Source organism: Octodon degus, unplaced genomic scaffold (assembly GCF_000260255.1).
Source record: "Octodon degus isolate 3935 unplaced genomic scaffold, OctDeg1.0 scaffold00001, whole genome shotgun sequence".
NCBI classification, from domain to species: Eukaryota; Metazoa; Chordata; class Mammalia; order Rodentia; family Octodontidae; genus Octodon; species Octodon degus.
Window position 1 is genome coordinate 25,707,325 of NW_004524577.1, and position 22,271 is coordinate 25,729,595.

The 22,271-nt window shown below is 46.0% G+C and overlaps 1 protein-coding gene across 6 annotated transcripts in view; it reads right to left on the reverse strand.

The window, feature by feature from the left end:
- Nucleotides 1-11,775: 11,775 nt before the first annotated feature.
- The window catches only part of Mast4 (microtubule associated serine/threonine kinase family member 4), a 587,536-nt gene continuing 577,040 nt past the window's right edge, over nucleotides 11,776-22,271 (reverse strand). For all 6 annotated transcript variants that reach the window (XM_023705080.1, XM_004623035.2, XM_023705162.1 and 3 more), the window contains 3 exons: nucleotides 20,187-20,323; nucleotides 18,493-18,674; nucleotides 11,776-18,153 (listed from right to left, as the gene is read on the reverse strand). In XM_023705080.1, the coding sequence (XP_023560848.1) occupies nucleotides 14,273-18,153; nucleotides 18,493-18,674; nucleotides 20,187-20,323 (4,200 nt within the window). In that variant the 3' untranslated portion in view covers nucleotides 11,776-14,272. The remainder of the gene's footprint in view (nucleotides 18,154-18,492; nucleotides 18,675-20,186; nucleotides 20,324-22,271) is intronic.

A 22,271-nucleotide genomic window follows, 5' to 3' on the forward strand; every position in this document is an offset into this window, starting at 1 on the left:
AGATCTGGCCCCGGATTGGTGCAACGCCTTAGGGTTGGCTCCAGGAAGTGTGGCCTTGGCTGGGCTGTTCTGCTCTGCCTCCTGGTCACTATGGGCTTCTGCCCTGAGGTGTAAGCCTAGAAGCCAGCTGACCATAGACTAAACCCCCATGCAACGTGAGTGAAGTTAAGATTCTCTTTTAAACTGTGGGTGTCAAGTATTATGTCTACCAAGGAAAAGCCGACAAATGCACTGATTGAACTATCAAGCACTCACAAGTTAAACTGTAACCAGTGGACTCCTTGACTGACTAGGCTGTAGCCCACTGGGTGTTCTATGCCTTGATTCTGTTTCCCACTGAGTGCTGTCTGACCACATGGCAAGTGAGGATTCTGAGAGCTGGTTCTTGTTTTAGGAACTTCCTGGTTCCATTTTGTTTTGCTCAAATATATTATCCTGAATTGAATGGGTATAAGGAATTTTCCTTTTAACGTTTTTGACAAAGTCGGCAGGCTCTGAAGCAGTGTTTCGGAGACCCAGGGGGCATCAGGCCACCAGGAATAGGTACTTCCTGTCACCTGTTGTGTTCACTTCCTGGCGGGTACCAAGGGTCATTTCGCACTATGTGAGGAAGTCTGGTTGCTATGGGGTTTGTGGTTGCTGTCTGGGTTAGAGTGTGGCATCTGGAATCCTGACCAGATTCTTTTTTTGTTCTTTCTTTTCTTTCTTCTTCTTCTTCTTCTTTTTTTTTTTTTTTTAAATATGCATACCTGTGTATTTGGAGACTGGTTTAAAAATATGCCAAGTTGACAAGGGGTGGATTATAGTGGTTGATACATTGTGTCAACTTGCTGGCCAGTCTCTTGTGTAGGAAATCTGTAGCTTTTTGTTTGATTGTAGTATGTGGCTTTGTTTTAAAGCAATGACTGAACTTTATTGAGAATAATTGAGAATTACAGAGGCTCTAATAACAGAGTTTTCATTTGGGTAAAATTGTTTATTTGATGATTAATACCCCAGAGAAACAAGAGCAATTTAAAATCAGCATATACAGTCTTTTAAAAGACTAAATTGAGAGGAAAAAGCAGCTCTTTGTAGAAGTTGAGCCCTTAGATCAGAGGGTCTGTCTTTCACCACCTTTGTGCCTTTGTTAAAATCTACAGCTCATATCAACAATGTGAGGTGTCCTGGCTGGAGGGGAGATGCTTTTTTCTATTGTGCCTGTTACTGTACTGGGCTCTACTTTGAACTTGGTAACTGAGCACAGGGTGGGAAGCTGCTTACTTATTTTGGAGACTTACCTTTAGCAAAAGAAATCTACATCTATAGAAAAAGTCTGCCGTTTTTAAGGGAGTCATGTTGCCTGCACCTGGAGGAGACGGGAGAACTAAATGGCTAAACCGGCTGCTTATTCAGTGAAGAGTTTCTGTCTTGAGCCCTAAGTGGGCTTCCTATGTATGTACTTGATGTCTCAGCAGATGCTGGGAGGGAAGTTGGCTGTCTAAGTGTCCTTTGGCAGTGGGCGGTAACCGGGCATGTCAATCAAAAGTCAAATCCCAATGACCCAACCCCCTTGCTGAAATGAGTAAAATGGTCAAAGGGCAAAGAGCATATGCTCAGAGTAAAATAGCCCTTAGAAACAGAAATGATGGCTTGTGACAAGGTCTGTTGGGTATCGTGAGATTTTTTTGCTCTGAGAAATAATCTTCAGAGGCTTGATAAGAGCTGAGTTGCTCTGGAGGGTCTGTCCTTAAGCAAAGCCTTGTTTCACTGTCTAAGTATTTGCAACTTAAAAGTAATCAATGTAGGAAAGCGATGTAATTTGGGGTCATGTTTCCTGAACTCCTTCAGGAATTTGTTCAGAGCATTCCAAACATAACTGTTAAGAGAAAGAAATAGCTGAATATAAATGGGATGGAAGTTTGTGGACCAACCTGTCAGAATTTTAGTAATTTTACTCAGTGGCTTGAAATTTTGGAGTCTAGATGTGAGTAAATTGAATGCTAAGTAATAAAGGAAATGCCTGAGCTATTTGCAGGTACATACTAAACTTGTTCCTAATCATTTGGATTGGGTTGTGTGTTGGAGGAGGCAGATCCATGACAGGAAACTCTCATTCAAATCAGAATGCTAGCAATGTTCCCATTACCTTTGACTGGGGTAGGATATTGGCAATCACTCTGCAAACAGCTACTTATAGCTTTCAATGAAAAAAATGTGTAATGCTTCCTCATTGGAAAATATTAAGTAAATAAATAAGTTCATTTAACAGATATTTGGCCCCAGATGAAATAACTTCTGCTAGGGCTAGGGATCTGTGACAGGCAGAACAGATACACTTCCTTAAGTGTCATAGATGAAACAGATATATATATATATATATATATATATATAGAGAGAGAGAGAGAGAGAGAGAGAGAGAATGAAAAAAATGCAGAAAAAAGGAAACAAAGCTTTTGGTATAAAATTATCTGCAAAGAAGTAAATGATTGGCTTAAACATCTGGCCGGCTATGCTTATTTCCATGTTCTTAATACAACATGGCTCTGTCCTCACAGTTCAATAAATGAGAATTAATCCTGCTGGTAGGGCTAGGGAGATAGCTCATCAGCCTAAGTGCCAGACTGGAAGGCTCAAGGACCTGGGTTCAATCCCTGATACTGCATGTTGTGGCAGCCCCGGAATCCTGAGTGGTCTGTGCCAGCCACTGAGACTGGGCATGGTGGCACATGCCTATAATCTGAGCACTTGGGGAGGCTGAGACAGGAGGAACACTGCAAGTCTGAACTCTGTAGTGAGACCCTGTACCAAATAAATAAATAAATAAATAAATAAAAGATTTTTAAAAGTAAGTCCTGCTGATAGACTATCTTGGTTTCATGCAGTGTAGAGAAGCAATTTGTATTCAATTCTGTTTGTAAACTAGAAACAGGTTGCATTTTGAGAAAATGCTTCTACAAGCTATGGAATGTGCTTATCTACACAATTCTAATGGGAAGCAACGGTATTAAACCTTTTAATAAGTTCACTAGCATTTAAGGGTGCTGTGAGGTAAATAAAAATTGTAATACATGGCCATTAAAACTAGAAATAATTCCTTGTGCAGGAAAGATAAGGCAAGCTTTTGGGGGAGGAAGCTAAAGTGTGAAAGATTTCTGCTGTGAATTTTTTTTTTTTTTTTATTTTGGTATAGGGTCTATTTTTTTTTTTTTTTTTATTTTGGTATAGGGTCTACAGGATCTCACTACGCAGACTGAACTTGTTGTGATCCTCCTGTTTTTCAGCTTCCTTAGTACTGGGATTACAGGCGAGCGCTGCCATGCCCAGTCTCAATTGCCTCGGGGATGGGGCCAGGCTCGCAGGCCAGGGATCGAACTTCCAACCCCTGTTTCTGCCAAAGCAGGTGGTTTAATCTGCTAAGCTATTTGGCTGGACCCGTGCTGTTTTTTTTTGTTGTTGTTGTTTGTTTGTTTGTTTTTTGTTTTTTGTTTTTTTTTTCTTTTTTGCAGAACCGAGGATTGAACTCAGGCTCTTGCACTTGCTAGGCAAGCACTTATTCTACTGAGCCATCTCCCCAGCCCCTGTGCTGTTGTGTTTTGATCAATAATTTTGTCAGCCTAAGATAGAATGGTCAGTTGTCACAAAATGAGAGGATGAAAGTACGGCAGATAACTGATGGACAGATGCTGTATTTTTGTGGAAGCTGGGACATGTGAAAGAAATGTTTGTATTCAAACTGGTTAAATTCAACATGAGCATTAATAATAGAGGCCTACTGGACAGTTATGATTTGGAGTGTTACATTATTCTGATCAAGAATTTAGAACTTTTTATTTTGTAATTTCCCAAACTCACATGCTCCATGCCTTCTTTAGAAACTATGAGATGCTCCAGAGAAATCCTAGAGTATGTGAAAGGGAGATGCTCATTTGGCCCACCTGATCTGTTAAACAAAGTAGCTATTATTGTCAAATAGGTCTGGGGAGATAGCCCAGAGGCATAAGTGCCTGCCTGGCAAGCACAAGGTCCTGAGTTTAAAAAAATGTCAAATCATTGTCAAATAGATGGTGCTGGGTCTTCTTTGACTTGTGTTTACATGAATGGTAAGGTGTTTCAAAAACAATGGGAAGTTCTCAGAAATCTGAGAGTCCAGGTGTCTGGCATGATTTTAGTAATTGTAAGCTACGGGCAACAGAAACAGAATTTCTTCATCAACCGCATCACTGTTGTGGTGAAATCTCAGCTCTCTCATCTTGGCCACTCGAGTCTCATTTCACAGGAGGGTAGTTGTTTGCTCTGGACTCAGGTGTGATCCTCCTCATGGGGCCTGATGAAGAGACCCTGCCAAGTAAGGTTTTGGGACCTTTGAGATCTTAACGTTGGGCCGGGTGGGAGTTCCTAGAACTGAAATAGAGAGACAGACTGTTCCTAAGACTGCTAGTGCAAGGTCAGACAGAATAGAAATTGAGTGAAAATCAGAGAAATGCTCTGATTGTCTTCATATGGACCAGCAAGGCTAGGATTTCTGAGACATGCAATTTGAGTGAGTCCTTCAAGGCTGATCCAAATCAGGTTGCTGTGCTGCTTACTGGACACTGCCATAGATACATGCTTTGGTGAAACAAAGTTATATTAAGTAGAAAGGAAGGTGAACATTAAGCATGAACTCATGAAAGGCCTGCGCAGTTGCTTGGTATTTCCTGAGTTTTCAAAGCTTCTTACTAAAGAATCTGCACCCCAACTCATCACAGACGAATGCATAGGATTGTATACATTTTGGAAAAATACTGATATGGTAAATCATTCTACACGCTTCTCATCACCTACCATGTCATAGAACTTCAGGGCCTACATTTGAGTGTGTGTCTTATCATTTAAGGGTGCCCTTTATGCCCATTGGGGCTTTCTCGGAAGCTAAATTAGTTTTTAAAAGCTTGCTGAGAACCAGGTGATACATGAAGATGTGGACAGTTCTTCTCACGATACCTGAAGAGCCGTGAAATGATAAAGCTCTTAGCCCTTTAAGTTTTCCTTATGGCTACCTTTGCCCCAGACATGAGTAAACCAGCAACTAAACTCTTACAGACTTGTTCTCTCCTTACTGCAGTTTTACTCAGCTATGGGGTGATATATTCCTTACTAGCTAAATAGGGAAGAGCCCACAGTTGATAATCCTTTGCATCTGCATTAATGGATTGGTTGTGACTCAGCTACAGAAAATTAAGAAAAAATAGGCTTTGGGCTAAATTGGGTAGATTCCTCACCTTGATTGTTCTTGTCATCTAACTTTCATTCCTGAAGACCTTGGCTAAGAAGCATGCTCCGAGTTCTTGGTGTTACGCTTCTCCTCAGTCTTCCCATGCGCTGTGCTCGCTCTCAAAGATGTGTGTGTGGCCACCTGCTGGATGGCAATCTGTCTTGCTTGGTGGAATGCCAGCTCAGATGTTTGGTCTGAGGACACAGCGTCCATGCATGGTGCCCTACATTTCAATTAGCACATTACATAGTAGGAACATGGGCCAGAGGGAGGAATGGAGCCTGCAGAGGCCACAGATTTGGGCTGGGATCCCTCCAGTGGGCCTGATAGGCCCAGACAGTGAAGAGTTGAATTACAGTAAAGGAGCTTTGGCTGGGGCCAGGTGGCCTTCTAGCCAGCTGATTTAAACACTGGACATCTCAGTGTTCCTATAAGTGCTATCTGAACATATTGTTGGGAGTTCTCAGAAGCTGCCCTGGTTCTGGGAACTGCCCAATTTGTGAACCATTTGTTTTGCTTTGCTAAAATGTACTACACTTAAATTTATTGGTCTAAGGAATTTCCTTCTAAGAAGATTAATAGCCTTCCATTAGCCAGCGATCTTCTAGGAGGTGATGACCATGTCTCTCAGGATTTAGCGTACCTAGGATCCAGGGAAATGCTGCTGTGTTTTTACTCCAGGGCCCTTGGTCCAGGGTCTGATGTTCCTGAACTACCTAAAAACAGAACCTAGGTCAGGATCATTGGCTTTTTTTTTTAATTATTTATTTATTTTTATTTATTACATTTATTTATTGTGTGTGTGTGTGTGGCCTGCTCAGCCCACCAGGGGGCGGGGCTGGCTGGCATGTGGTGCTGGGGGATTGAACCGCGGTCCCTGTGCTTTGCCAAGCTTGTTTCAAGTAGGTGCTTTAGACCACTGAGCCATCTCTCCAGCCCCATCATTGGCTTTTAATAGGCAAATGTAATGAAACTTGGGTTCACCATAGTCTAGGTCACTTCTAGCTTTTCTATACAGGAGATGTTTATGGAATATTAACCAGAATGGGGGTAGAAGGGAATAGCAAAATGATTGTGCTGAGGATTAAGTTAAACTTACTGGTGGAAAGGAGATTAAATTTAGAAAGCTATTCAACCATCCCATTCTCAGTGATTGGCTTCTACTGCAAGAAGCAAATTTCCGTAGTTAAGATAGCTGTGCTTTTTCATGTTGTACTTGTGTTGTGAACTCAAAATACTAGATGGGAAATTGCCTGCTGATTAACTATAACTAATAAAAGAGCCCGACTACAGAGACTGATTAGTTTCCTTTGCTTATGTCTCCCCACCAATCAGCAAACTTGTAACTTAGTACTGTCTGATTTATCTGTGTTAGGAAAGAAAAACTAAGACAGCTGAGACTATCCAGAGAGGATTCTGGATTTGTATTCAGTTGCGTGATGTGTCCTGTTGTTTAGAAAGGTCAAAAGTTTTAGAACCAAGAGGGCCAGTGGTATAGCTCAGGGCACTAAGCGCTTACTTATGGAAGTGCAGGGGCCAGGGTTCGATCCTTGGCGCCGCGTGCTCTGCCAGTCCCGCTCTCGAGTGCGCTGAGCTGGCGATGGAGTCTGGGCACCGTGGTGCGTGCCTGTAATCCCAGCCATGGGGAGGCAGAAACAGGAGGATCAAACACTGAGCAAACTCTGCAGCCTTTATGGGCTGACCGTCAGTGATGGCGAACCTTTTAGAGATCAGTGCCCACACTGCAACCCTGAAACCACTTGTTATAAGATGCCAGCGCTGCAGTTCAACTCGAGTGCTGCAGTTTTAGTCTAGAAAGAGTAACTCATTCAGACATGAATATCTTGTGTCTTAAAGACAAATAACATGCATGCCATAGGCTCACCCCCAGCGGACTCTGTGTCTTCCTTTGTAAGATGGGGGCACCCCACATGGTTTGGGGATTATGCTGAGGCTCCAACGTTAGATGGCAGAGGAAAAGCATTTTGCCCCATGCTAAGTGTAGATAATTTCTTTCCTGATAGAGTAGTTTCAGTGGCTTTTCATGATGGGTTTTCTATGGCCAAGAGCTTACAGAAGCTCCAATCATTCTTCACCTTACCTGTAGGCAAATCCAGGCATGGGTAATGAACACAGCCTTAGACCAGCACTGCCCAGGCCTCTCTCACGAGTCACCCACCCCTCCCAGGCCTTGGTCATAAACCCAGGGCCCAAGGTCTCTTCCTAGAGATTTTTGTTGTTGTTATTATTATTATTTTGTATTTAGGACAGTGTGTACAGGGTGTACAGGGTCTCGCTGCATAGATCAGACTCGAAGTGATCCTCCAGTTTACTCGTAGTGATCCTCCAAGTGCTGGGATTACAGGCCGCGCCAGCAGGCCCAGACTCCATGGCCGGCTCAGCATGCCCCGGGGGCGGGGCTGGCACTGCAGGTCTGGGGATTGAACGCCTGGCCCCTGTGTCTGCCTAAGCAGGCACTTTAATCCACTGAGCTATTTAGCCAACCCCTCCTAGAGATTTTTGAATGAATGGATCTGGGATGGTATAAATTTGTATGCTTAATAAATATCCTACGTAACTGTCTTGCATGAAGTTGGCAAAATAGTGGTAACAACTTCTCAAACTTTAATCAACTTGGCCATCATGTTAAAATGCAGAAAATCAGTGGGTCTGGGCTGGAATTTAAGGTTGTGTTTTTAGAATGCTATGAGGAGATGCAGTTGTTGCTGATTTTAGGGCTACACTTTGGGAAGGGTCTTGAGGGGCTTGGTATCCATTTCTGCCTATGGGAAATAGCTTAAAACGCTGTCATTTTACCACCTGGAGGTAGGGGAATGAATTAAAGCATCAACCTGTGTATTGGGGAGTTGTTTTATCTTTTTGCTATTCACTGCACATTGGAACCACCTGAGAGTTTTTGTAATTATAGATTCCTGAGTCCAAGCTTTAGATTTTAATTCCCTGGTGTGGTCAAAGAGATAACATCTGAGTTACTTAACAGCTGTTTAAGAGCCTCAGAATTTTCAGCCCCACTTAGGCCTTCTAAACCGAGATGTGCAGGGTTCCCACGTGATTTGTGTGTACTTAGCTGAGCAGTGCTGCTGTAGCCCAGGTCTGTGAAGTGTTTCTCTCTTCTAAGCGCTTAGCTGTTGATGGCACAATGTGACTGCCCCATATGGGTGGGGTAGTGGCTTTTTAAAAATTCTCCTTAATACCTGTGACCAGTTCATGAACTCTCTAGTTTTTCTTGTAGTCTTGTACTCCAACCTCTTTCATTTATTTATTTATTTATTTATTTTTGCAGTACCAGGGATTGAACTCAGGATCCTGTGCTTGCCAGACAAGCACTTATTCTACTGAGCTGACTCCCCAGACCTCAATTCTCATTCCTATTCCAAAAACCTATTTGAGCAGGCTATACTTCATTGTATCTACACCATTACATTGCCTTTTTATATTGTCTACATTGTCAAAAACTATTTACATTGTCAGAAACAATGCCTTATGCATGTAGCCCTCATCTGGTTAAAGAAGTACTATATTCTAAATACATATTGAAATCTCAAAGTGATGTTGAAAATGTGACTTGTCAAATTGTCCCAGTGGCCAGATGCATAAGAGCTTGCCTGTCCAGTGGCCAGCCCTTGAGTAACCTCTTCTTTCTACTCCCCTTACTACTGGGGAATGAATCAAAAAATCCATGAATAATCAAGTAAGAGATTTACAACTGAGCTACACTCCAACCCTTCTTAAAATTTTTGACACAGGGTCTGCCTAGTTGCTTTAGTTGGTCTTCAGTCTGAGATCCTTCTGCTTTAGCCAGCTGAATAGTGGGGCTTATAGTGTGGGCCATGTTTGACTTAATGACTTCTTTAGCTATATCCTGAACAGACTAGGGTAGGTACATTTGAAACACTAACCATTTTACCCATTCAGCCTTATGTATTCACCCTAAATTGCTTAATAGTTACTATGCAACTGCGGCTACTATTTGGCTCTGAGATATGTGTATTTCATATCCTCCATGGGTTTATCTTTCATAGTGAAGGCTGACTTTTCTTCACAGCATGTTATCAAGTACCATTAAAATGATCATTTTCATAATTTTTTAAAAAATGTCGCACAGTGAATTCCTTCCTCTTGTGACTTATTTTGTAGAAGGGGGAGGTGAATCTAATGGTAGAAGTGAGGATGTGGGTGGTCTAGCTTGGCTGCAAAAGTTCAAGACCTGTTTCTGCCAATTACTATGATTAGTTGTTAAGCTATGCTTTCTGGGTCTTGCTTTCCTGCTGGATAAAATGAAACAGCATACAGATCAGAGAAAATGCAGAGTAAATGAGAAGCTGCACTTGAGGTCTACAGTGTGGTGCTTGGAGGTAAAAATCCTCCCAAAGGTAGCCAGCTGCTAATGAGCCTTTTAGGTTGTATTCTGTTTGGCAACTACTCGTTGATATTTTCTATGTGCGTGGCCCACACAAGGAGATGGATAATCAGGGGGCTTAAGGTCCAGCAATGCATAGAAACAGCTCGCCAATGATGCGGTGAGTCTGTAAAGGAGATGCACCGTCATCAGGAAAGGCTTCCACCAGGTGCCGGGGCCCAGAATTCTTACCTGGAGGTAGTGGAGTTATGTAGGCTGAGTCACGTGGGTTCCTTCTTTGTGGTGAATCCCTTCAAAGGGATAATATAGTTCCCTACTGGACCTCAGTTCCTACAAGAGTGAGTTATAAAAGAGCAGGCCTGGCTCCTGAGGACCTTTGGCTTCCTATCCCATGCTTCAGTCTCCTCTGCGCATGCTCCTACCTTTGTGATGTTGTTAGCAGACCCTCCCCAGAGCCAGAACAAATAGCATCATTCAATTTTGGACTTTCATTGTCCCAAACTACAAACTAAATTCATCTTTTGCTTTCTTAAAGTACTCAGCCTCATGTGTTATAACAACTAAAAGTGGCCTGACAGGGTAGGAGCACATTTAAGCAGCTGACCTTGGGCTCACTTTGCCAGCTCATATACTACAGAAGCTGGCTTTTATTCCCAAGAGAATAGGAGCTATTTAAAGGTTTACAAAAGTATTACTGCCAGGTGTGGTGGTTCACATCTGTAATCCTAGCACTTGGGAGACCAAGCCAGGAGAACTGCTGGGAGTTTGAGGCCAACCTGAAGTGTGTAGTGAAACCCTGTCTCAAAAAGACAATAAATAAAATAAAATAACAAAAGATAGCACTATAGTGTCTTTGCATTAGAGAATTTTTATTTATTTGTTTATTTTTTTGGTGCTACCTGGGATTGAACTCAGGACCTTGCACTTGCCCGGCAAGCACTTATTCTACTGAGCTATCTCCCTGGCCCAGTAGAGAGAGAGAGAGAAAAAAAAAAAAAAGGTATAATGGGTAAGAGTGGAGGCAAGAAAGTCAGTCCAGAGGCTGGGGTGATCCTCTAGGGAAAACAGTATGACAGATGGAGGCTGCTGGTGGCATTAGTATGTTTGGGGTGGGTAAATGACAGAAAGTGTTGTGGAATTGGTGGGTGTTAGGGGTTTTTACATCTTATGTAAAGGGAGGAGCTGAGGTGGAAACCTAGGATGTGGCCTGGAAGAGAGATGGGCATAGCGTGCTTTCAGTGAGGGGCAGAACTAGAATGGGTACAACTTGGGCGGGTGTGAGAATGAGGCACCCAGCAGCAATGTCCAATAGTGACAGAAAAGATGAAGACGAGTGTAAAGATATGCACAGTGAAGGGTGAACCAGGGAACACTGGCACTGAGGGCGCAGCACTCAGAGGAGGAAGAAGAAATGAAGTAAAAAAGGAACACAAAGCAGGGCTAGAGAAGCAGGAGAGAGGAGTGTAAGGACAAAACAGGGCCCCAGGGGTGGTGTGCCACATCAGTGACGTCTGAGCTTTACATTCAGTGAGTGTCTCTGGCCACCCCTGGAGAGCAATGCTGCTCATGTGGCGGCCACAGATCCTCACAGGTCAGGAGAGACAGGAAGGCCAGGAAGTAGCAAATGCACACTACTCGGGAGGGCAGCTGAGAAGGAAACCCAGGAAAAAGGAAACATGAGGGTGAGAGGATGAAGGGTGAAGGGAGATGCAGGTGATGCATGGAGCAGGGTCCTGGAGCATGCAAGGAGGTGCTGGTGGAGGACGGTGAGCAGTGGTAGCGAACCCACTGTGGGTTTCTGTACCATGGAAAGACCTAAAGCAGCGAGGGTGGATCTTCTAGATCCTGCTGCGGAATGTGTACCACAGTGGGTAGGAGAATGGACGCTCCCTGGGCGACTGTGGTGCCAATGGTGAGTGCAGGCATAGGGGCCAGGACGTTCTGCAGGCAGGAAGGAAGGCTGGCAGAAAAGGGCAGCGGTGACTCAGGAGGCCTACCTGAAGGACGAGCTGTTTGCACAGGGCGAAAGAAACAAGGGAAAGCATGCTGTTCACCAGAAGCAATTTATAAAAACTCTTACTCCCTATAATGTAGAATGCCAGTATCTGGGGTGCGGTGTATATGTACATATTTGAAAAAAAAAGTCATTATCTTTCATGCTAAATTTTTATTCAATGTTATGCAACTGCATAAGTATAAATATTTGTTCAATATACAACAATTATGACATCCATGGGGGGAATTTTTTAGAGAAAATAAGACTGCAAACACTTTATTGCACAGATTCTAACAAACTTTTGAAGCCGGCAAGTCTACAGCTGGGAGCACTACCAAGGAGCACACCGTACAATCACAGAGACTGACCAACTAGAACACGGGAGAGTGTCTACCAGCTGATTTGGGCAGTTCACGACAACAGGTATTACATGAATGCAACCTTAAGTACGCTTTACTCATCCAAAATGCAAAAACATTTGGCAAAAATGATAATACACTATACAAAATATACATAAAAATATCCTTTGTAAACAAGCAGCTAGTTGTGCTTCAAAGAAAACTGGACAGTTAAAAAGCAGAGGCTGTAAACCATGAGTTACTTCCCAAACAGACCTGTCTCGATGCTCAGTGTAGAAGGATAGGTTATGACCATTGTCAAACAGATACATACTACAAGTCTTGAGACCACTTTGGAAACCCATTTACGTTCTTGTAAAAAATATTTTTTCTTAGTTTTACAATAAAATAATGGTGAAAGGCTGAAAATGCATGGAAAAAAAATAGGGGCAAGGAGCAGACAGTTTTCCTTTTTTGGGGCCCCTGCCAATTTGCTTTTCCGTGAAGGACAGCCAAGCAGGGCTAAGTTACGCCTTTGTCTTTGGAGTGTTTATGGCCCCGCTGGATGATTTACACTCCACAGGGCTGTACGATGGTGCTGTGCTTACATAAACGGCTTTACAGAATGAAGGTACTAAGACAGCCCGTGAGGGAGTTTGGTGCTAGATTATTTATTGGTAATTTTTTTCCTCTTACAAAACAAAATAATCCTGCTATGGTTCCCAAGCATCTTATAAATACTTATCTGCTGTCTCTTAATGCCTCACTACTTAAGTCAGTGAGTGCTACCTTACAATTCAAAACAAGCCACCACCAAAAATGAAAAACTGCAACAACAACAATAACAAGAACAACAAAAAGAAATCGAAAACCCACACTAAAATAATTTGACAAATTCTACACATTTCATGGTATACAAAATTTAAATAAGGCTTAGCAAAAGTAAAAAGGATGGTCACATTCAAGCACCAAATAGCTCCACCAAGCCTCTCTCTTTGTTACAAAAATGCTGCTCTTTATTAATACAGTATTTTTTGCATACAAATAAAGAGATCATGTTATGAAGTGCTTGGAGCTACTTGATGCATCAAAAATGAATGTGAAACCAGGAACTTGCTAAAAACAGCAAGCTTCATCTACAACATAAGGCCCCAGCTATGTGTTAAAATGTATCTGATGTCCTGATTATTCCTTAATATATATATATATATGCTATGATGCCAAAATCCACCCCCACCCTGTTCCTTCGCCTCAAAAAAGCAAACTGAAAACCTCTTCCGATGCCCGACGCTATGACTTGACCTAAGTACCAGCAGATCTGTGTGCAGCCAGGAATTTTCCTTTTTATTCCAGAGCAGGGCTGGTGTAAGGACAACCACCCAACCTGTGCTTCTCAGACTACTCGCTCACAGCGCGTAAAGGCCTAAATGTAAGAGCTTAAAAAGAAGGAAAGAAAAACCAGAAACAAAGTCGATGTGTGTGTTTATAGTCCCTGCTCTACTCTGGGTGAAGGTCAGACATAGAATGTACAGGGAAGGACAACTGGCCTCTGGGACAGCTGGACCCTCAGGGTCAAAATGCCCACAGGGATGACTCTGAAATGAGCTTGACTCCACTGAGCTTGCCATTCCTAGTGGAGGATTCCAAATGCAGCCATCGGAGCAGTTTATTTTGGATGTGGAAATACCGGTAGCCAGATACAGATTATCAGAAACTCTGGTTAAAGATACACAAAAAAATTCACAATCTACTGTACTTAGGGCTTTCTTGCATCTTTGACTCTACTTATAAAAATGGAGTCTTGCAACAGTTCCAAACCACAGACCAAAACACGTAGGTGGATGTATAGAGACACAAATGTGGATGCATCTATATTTCTACATACACCCAGTTTGGACCATTGGGCTAAATTACTACACAATGGTAAGTGGTAAAGCAAAGATCTGAATCTTCAAAGCTGTAGTGAACGATGCAATGAGCAGCAAGGTGTAGACTCTACATCCCAAACCAAACACATCGCTAGATATTTACAGGGAAAATTTCTTTCCTCAACAACCCTCAACTTCATAAAGGAATCTATGTGTGTGCGTGCATGTGTGCGTGTGTGTGTGCACGCGTGTGCACTCTCTGGTAACAGCTTTACCGGTGACAACTGGGAAGGCATCTGGAAGAAGGTTCCCTCTACACGTTTCTCCCCCTCCTCAGTGAGCCGCAGGCTCTGCCTGGTGGACATTCATTCCCACAGTGCTGGTTTCAAAGGTGGTCTCGACAGTCACATTCTCAGGCCGGGTCACCACCGTCCTGCCCGGGGCCCTGCCCCCTTAGGAGGCCTTTTTGTGCGGGCTGCTACGCAAACTCTCCTTGCCTCGCCTTTGCCGCACCACAAAGTCCTTCTCTGAAGAAAACGTGACAGAGCGGTCTGTGTGTGGCGTCAGGGATGTCTTGGTCACCTCCCTGCCTGGGTTCTGCTTCCTGACGTGGGGTGGCTGGGCAGCAGTGGGCTCTCTCCCTCTGGTTTCTCCCATGGTGGCAGTTACAGAGAGCGCCCTGTCTCGGTGGCCAGCTCCACCTGACACCTGCAAGTCAGGCTGGTGGGATTCTAGGGCAGTGGTGGAGAGGCGGAAGGATGGCAAGGAGTCACTCTTTGTCATTAGGGTTCTGCCATCCCCCCCAGACTGGGGCTTCCTGTGGTCCCTGTGGCTGGTGGCCTGAGACTCAAGCATGCTGCCATTGGCCTTGGCAGAAGGGTCACCACTGGCTGGGGTGGCCTCTTGGACTCCTGGCCCTAGCCGGGCCTCAGGGAAGCTGGAGGAGTAGCTCAAGGACTTCTCTGGGAGGGCAGCAGACCGCAAAGAACTCTGCCCAGTGGCTGAGGGTGACCGTTTCATGCTGCTGAGCTTGCCCACCTCAGCCGGGGGCTTCTGGAGCCCAGGCCCCTTGCCTTTGGGCTCTGGAAAGCCCTTCCCCACCCCTGATGCTGGCCTCTCAGTGCCTTTTGGCCGGCTCTCTCCATGCGTGAGAGAGAGGCTGGCTTCCTGCTTCCCACTGTCTGGGGCTACAACATAAAGTGCTTCTGTGCATTTCTTCCCTTCAGCCTTCCTATCCAAGGCAGTGGTCTGCTGTGTGGGGCTTTTGTCTGTCTGTTTGTCTTTCACAGTGGATGGTTTGGGATGCTTTGGAGACAGGCCTTGCTTCTCACTGGTACTAGGAGGTTTCTGGTCTACCAACTCGTTGGACCCTGAGTGCCCTGGCCTTGGCAAATATACAGTCTTCTCCTGCATCTCTGGGAGATGCCTGCCACTAGTGGGTTTTGGTTTGGCATCTACTAGGCCCTCTTCAGTGTGTAGCAAGATGGAGGGGCCGCTCTCTCGGCAGCCAGCTGTACTGCCGGACTTGCTCTGGGAGCCTGGGCTGGCAAGGAACACATCCAACATGACCTTGGGGTTGCCCTTCCCATCTCTGCTGGAGCCTCCAAGTGGCTGAGTAGCGGCGGACTCTTTGCTCTTGGCAGCCCCAGTCTCTGTTTTCTGTGAGGGGTGGGACCTGTCTGTTTGCTTGGTTTTGGGAGGGCTGGGGTCAGGGCCAGGGCGGGACTTTGGGCTGCTGCTCTCCCAGTATGCTGCAGCAGCAGCAGCCCTGGGAGGGCCTGGGGGTCCCTGGCTAGGTTCTGCAGCACCAGGCATGGTCTCCATTTCCCTGCTGGAAGTGCGGCTGAGGGAAGCAGCATGCTGTGGCTGGGCAGCCAGTGTGGGCAGCTCTTTGGCAGGTGGTGGGGGCTGAGGGCCACTGCCGAGGTTCCTCTGCACAAGCTGCTCCTTCCTCTCAGGCTCCTTGGGGCCCTCTTTCTGCAGAGAGGGGAAGCCAGAGAGCTTTTCACTCTTCCCACTTTCAATTCTGAGTGGCTGTGGAGGATGCCTTGTAGGAGGGGCTTCAGGCTTGGCTTCCACAGTGCTTCTTACTGTGTCCACCTCCTTTTTGCCAAGATTCCCAGGTACACACAAGGTCTTGTCATCCCTGGCTAGGGGCCTCACATCCTCTCTGCCATCTTTGTAGTTTGTTTTTCCAGTAGGTGCCCTTGCTTTTTCCACAGCCTGGTTCTGCATATAGAAATCTGGGTGAGTCCTTCCCACAGAACAGAGATTTGGGGCACTGTCACCAGCTTTAGCAGGCTCCTGGGGACACAGCTCCACAGAGTGGTCTTGGTGCACGTCAGCCCTCGTGGCAGGCCGCTCGCCTCTGGTTATGGAAGGGCCCTTCTCAGTCAGTTCCTTCGGGCTTGGTTTCCCTCTTGAGGGGGGCCTGTCAGGTGGAAGTAGTCCCTGTGGGCTGGCAGGGCTATCGTGCAGGGTCTGCCCAGGGCCGGGGAGGACCTTGGAGTCCATGGGACGGTCCTGGTGTTTGGTGGCTCTGCCTTCTTTCTGCTGGGGGTTACTCTCTGTAACTGTTCCTGGGCCCCTGCCAGCAGGATGGATAACTTTTCTATCCCACTTTAACTCTGGGTCAGGCATTGGGGCCACCGGAGAGTTCTGGAGCCCTCGGCTGGGGGGCAGGAACCGGGGTTCAAGCAAGTAGGATTTACTCATCTTTAAGCTTGCAGGGGAGGGCTCTCTGAGGCTGGCAGTTTCGCCCTTTTTGCCACCACTCCCAGGGAGAGTTGGAGGCACGGAGGCCGCTGAGTCCCCAGCAGGGCTGGGGCTCTGGGCAATCTCTGGCGAAGGCAACTCTGTCTTACAGGCATGTGGTCCGGACAGGAGTGCGATGTCCAGGGTGCCCTCGATTGGCTTCAGGTAGGACACTGACCTGCCCTCCAGCTTATACTCGGAGGGGCTCTTTCTGACGGGGGATTCAGGAGCTGCCAAGCCTGGCTTCTCTGCTCCGCTGTCCACCCGGCCTAAGGCCTTGAGCGGAACAAAGGAGACCCCGCTCATCTGAGCTACATGCGTGCTGCTGAGGTACACACGGCTCTCAGAGGATGGCGGGGCCTCCTGCTGCCCACTCACGGGCCGGAGTGCATTTCCCGGCAGGCATTCATGGGTGCTGGAAGTCGTCTTGGGCTTCATATCTTTGTCTTCAAGTGACATTTTCTTTCGGAGGTAATCAATATTGGCCAGCTTGCTGTCCAGCTTCTCACTTCGGAGGAGGTCCTTGGCCTGGGAGGCCTTCTCCGAGTTCTCTCCCTTTCCAGAGGTTGACCTGTCAGGGGAGTGGCAGAGACTGTCGTGGAGTGTGCCAGGGGCAGAGGCCCGTTTGAAGTCACCCGTGCCGGGGCTGTGCTCCCCAGGTGCGGGGCTGCAGCCGGCTACTGCCCCATCCAGGGCTGCCCCCTCGCTGGCCCGTGCACTGGCCTGCTTGTGGAGGGCATCCTTCAGCAGGCTGCCCAGAGACTGGGCCTCTGCCACCTTGTTCTCAAAGTGACTCGCTCTTTCCAAAGCCTTGGGGTAGACTTTCTTCTCCCTCTCTTCTAGCCTAAAAAGAGCGTGGGTTTCCGACTCACTGCCAAGGCTGAGGGGTTTCTGGTGGGACTCCTGTTTCTCTGGGAGGCCATCTGGTTTTTTCACCACCACCTTGGCCTTTAGCTTGTCTCGGTCCAAGTCCTCCATGGACTCCTGCCGGCCCAGCTTGCGGGAGACCGGGCGTTTCAGGCAGCCTTGCTCCACGGGCCGGGCACGGCTGAGGGATGGCGCGTCACACATGGTCTCCTCTAGGCTCTGCAGGGTTGCCTCTCGCTGGGACTGTTCCCGCTGCACCTCCTCCTGTGTCACCTCCAGGCTGTGCTTGCGGGAGCACAGGTGCTTCTTGTCACCCCCATAGGAAGGCGACAGCTTTTCCTCAGACTGAACCCGCTTGAGCAGTGGGGACCGAGGGGGCTCAGCACTCTTGGGCCTCACGATGTGTCTGACAATGGTGGGAGGGGAGTGCATCTTGCCAGGAAAGGCCTGAGAGATCTTGGGATTGCCCAGTGAGTGTCCCAATAGTGGGGACGGTGAGCGCTGTGGGGAGGTAGGCTGGGGCGTTGGAGAAGGTGTCCGGGCCAGCGGGGATAGCGGGATGCTGCCAGCTGACTTGCGCCTTCCAGAGCGGTATCGCTGCCCACCAAGCTTGGGGGCCAGGCCATGTAGTGTGCTAGGTCGGATATGTCCGGACCCCGCTGGGGAATTGGGGGCACTAGAGCTTGGGGAGCTGCTCTGGGAGGAATTAGTACCTGTGGAAGGAAAACAGAGGGCTGTTAGCATCCGGCAGTATCTTCTTTTAGCTTTCGACAGTTCTGAGCCAGACTGTTGGAGGTTAAGCCCAGGAAAAGGTGGAGCCATATCTTAGCATCACACTATGAAATGAACCCTTCAAAGATAAGGGCTAGGTCCTGCTACTTGTCTTATTTTAGTGGCCAGGACAGCCTTGTCTCTGTTCTCCCTCTGAATCCCATCATCTTCTACCTGTAGCCACTCTCCTCAGGCTAATTCAGTCTCCCTGCTTTCCTGGACCTGGCTGACTCCACCTCCTTCCAGTGCACTTGCCATCTAGACCATACCAGGAGACTCACCGGATGGGAAGTCAGGGGTGGAGCGGTAGCTGGGGGTGGGCGATCGGGGCGAAAGGCTGTGAGTCGGGGAGCCCGGAAGGCTCTCGCCTGATGATAGGGACCGATTCAAGCAAGAGAAGCTTCTGCTGGTGTGCAGTAAAGGAGATGGCTGCTTGGCCAGCTTTTTGAAGAGTGATCTTCTCCTGGAGTAGGAACAGGACAAAACTGATCAGGGCCCACATTTGCAGTTTCTAGCTGCTCCTGTCTCCCCACCATATTAACACATTCAGTCTAGCAACGGTTTCAGTGACCTAGAGTAGGTCTTGAACAGGAAGCTACCATGTTTAAAAAACTTTCTCGTGACTCGTAAAGGAAGGAATAGTCTTTGATGGTACGCCATGAAGGTTCTTAATCTCAACACTTGGGAAGAGGTGGGGCAATGGGACAAACATTCACTTCCTATTCATAATTATTCACTTATAAGGGGAGCTTCTTTGTGTGAAAGAAGGCATTGACAAAGACATATCCTGTACATGCTAACATGATTTAATTGAGATAAAATGAACCTCTGGAGAAGACCATTATCTTGGCTATAGAATTCTTTAATGGTGAGACACTGGGTAAGACTTCATGCATGAAGGGCTGTCTGCTATGCTTATCCCATTGCAGGCCCTAGAATGTAGGCAGGCTACATCCATGGAAACCTCCGGGCACATCAATGCATCATGAGGCCCCGCCCACTCCTGCCGCGCTTCCAGGGAGTGTTGTGAGGTTCTATGTATATTACTGCACAATTGCAAAGCGTAAAATTTGGGTGTATAATCTGAATGAAGGTGGTAAATGCATGTGGAATAAAAAGTCAGATAATTCCATAAATCTAGACTCCACCACCCAAAGACATCTTCTTTTAATCTGTTTCTTCACCCTTTTGCCTGTATACTACTCAATCATGTGCCAATGCTGCTATTTTTAAAACTGTCCTAGCTGTAGAAATTATCTGTTGATTTTCTACTACGGAGAATGAGAACTAAGTTTCTGCACAATCCCATCTCACAAAGGCCAAATATAATGTCCCGTTTCTGTTTCTTCCAATACAACTATACCGAAAAACTTTGGTTGCAAAATGAGCTATGCAAAGTATCGATCAATTACAAACACTCACTACACTTTCATCAGAAGCCCTCTACCGAGGTGAGCTGCGACGTCCTCAAGTAAAGGAGGCGCTGGGCAGCCCCTGGCACAAAGCATAAAGGGACACTCATCCTGCGCCGGCTGCCCACACGTGTCCCTCATTCTACTCAGTCTGTAGGACAAAGCCCTCCTATATCCAGGCTTACTTTGGAATCTTTAAAGAGGCAGTTATTTTGGAATGTCTAAAAATAACTGTTTTAGGTACTGTACAGGACACTGTAAAGGAGACTTAATGTCACTCAGTGAAATAGTCTAGAGGCTCAGAAAAACAGCAAAGGATTTCTTGTGGTGTTCACCTGGGATAGAAGAATCAAAAACCTTCCACAGTGGAAATACATACCTCTTTTCACGGTGAAAAATAATGCTGTGATGAATACAACTTCTAACATACAAGATATGTGAACTACAGGATAAAATTCCTCATTTGAGTAATAATCTTTCTCATATTTAAGTAAATATTTAAGGACCAACTTCTTGCCAATGTGGGTATATAACAAACTCCAAGAGAAGAGCAACTGACTGACCTTTCTAGACTTTCCTTTTTCTTAGACTTCTTGCTCCGTCTCACCATGCGACTCTTATAGCTGTTTCTCCTGGCCGGTCCTGTTTTGATTGATGTGTTTTCAAATGGGGTGGTGGTGATTGACACCTTATTTCCACTCTATAAAAAAGATGAACTGATATTAAAGGGAAATGCTGTGAAGAAGATCCAAGATATGAGATTCAAAGACAAACAAAATAGACAGGGGCATTCAGAGAATGGGCTTCCTGTTTCTCAGTAACCTATCAGTGAGGTTCTGACAACACAATGGAGGAGGCAAAGCAGGGAGTCTCTGCAGAGGGTAGGCACTCAAATGCAGCACTGCACACTAGCTCAAGTCCTCTCTGTGGCCTTGGCGGGCTGTTAGCCTGCCCAATGCCTCAGCTAAATCTGATCTACTGCATTGGCTAATGGTGCAATACTGCCTATTTCCACAGTGGTGGTGAACCTATGACACACGTGCCACAGCTGGCTGGCCACTATCACTGCGAGCACGACACGGTTCGCCGTCACTGTCCTAGGGCTCATTCAATGGGTAAAGGAGAAAGAAACTGTAAAGTCTTCAGCTCCGACCGTGACACATGGCAAGGGCTCTATAAATAAAATATCTTCATCCATATGTATTAAGTATAAATGCGCCCAGTGACCGTCTGCTCTTGGTTGATACATTTTTTTCTCCCTTCTTTTCATGTTTTCCTTTGACCTAGAAATCACAGAGCAACAGAACTCAATGAAACTTTTATTTTTAATTATTTTAAAAGGTTTGTGTTCAATTGCCATAAAACCTGTTAGTGTGCAGAACTAGAAAATATGTGTCAGCCACTGAATCCCTCTCTTTAGCCAGGCCTTGCACAGTGAGGTCACTCCCGATGCATCTCTGTGTCCTGACACTGAATCTTGGGACAAGGGCTTGCTTGAGGGTGGAGCTGAGCTTAGAGACAGCAGGCAGGCTGGGGGCTGCAGGGGCAGGTGGGAATTTGTGACCTCTTCCTGAGCGTCCTAATAGCCAGGGGAGAAACATGTCCTATAAAGCCAGAGATGGCTCTGATGACCTCAAAACAAAACACACCAAAAAGTCTTTTGAAAGGGCTGTGCCTGGAAGGCGCCCAGCAGTTCAGCTCTAAGTGGAAAGAAGTGATGAGAAGGGAAGCACGTTAGGGACAGGGGACTGCAAAAAGAGGGATGGACTGTTTTTTTGCTCCCCTCCCCCAAGTATTTCAAGTGATTGCAGCAGAAACAGTATAAGCAATACGTAACAAAATCCTGAAGAAGCCTGTCACACAGGTAAAACTGGTCATAACATATTTCAGTTGACTCCCTGCACCCCTGGGCTGGTGCTGGAACTCGGGGCCTCAAATACGCTAGCAAGAGCTCTACCACTGAGCTGCGAGCCCGGCCCCTGTAGAGTTTTCTCGGGCTTCCCCCAGTGCACAGCACATAGACATACTCTGTAACAGCTTTGAGCTTACCATATAAGTCTGCTCTCCATTTCTGCTATATAATTATGAAAAACTCTGAGTCATCATTACTCTAAAAACTCACCTACTGGCTACATAATACATTCTATCATGGGTGACTCAAACTTCACTGAACTATTTTGCACAGCTGGTTTCTATTTTTTCAATTCTTATGAATTGATGTTCTCTTGTTCTCCTTGTTTATATTCCTCTGGAGAATCATCTGTTCATACCTTACCTCCAGTTTACAACTAAAGAGCCTTAGGATTTTGTTAATGGCTTTATAGTTCTTTATACATTTAATCACATAAACTTACATCTAATGTTCTATTCATAGAATATATTCTAGGGAAATGGGATTTGGACTTCCATAAATGATTTTTTTCCTTCATTCTTTTTTTCCCTTCATTCTGAAGGAATATTCTGAAAGGATAAATGAATGCTTTACACATATGCCAAACTTTACAAGGTTTTATGTGAGAGTAGAGATCGGCGTTCTGTATTCTTTAAATGGAAAGTTTTAATATGGACCAAGTACGTAAGGTCTACGAGACGGTTATTTAGGCCGGATCTGCTCTTCGCAGCCTGAGCAAGTCTAAGACTGAAGTATC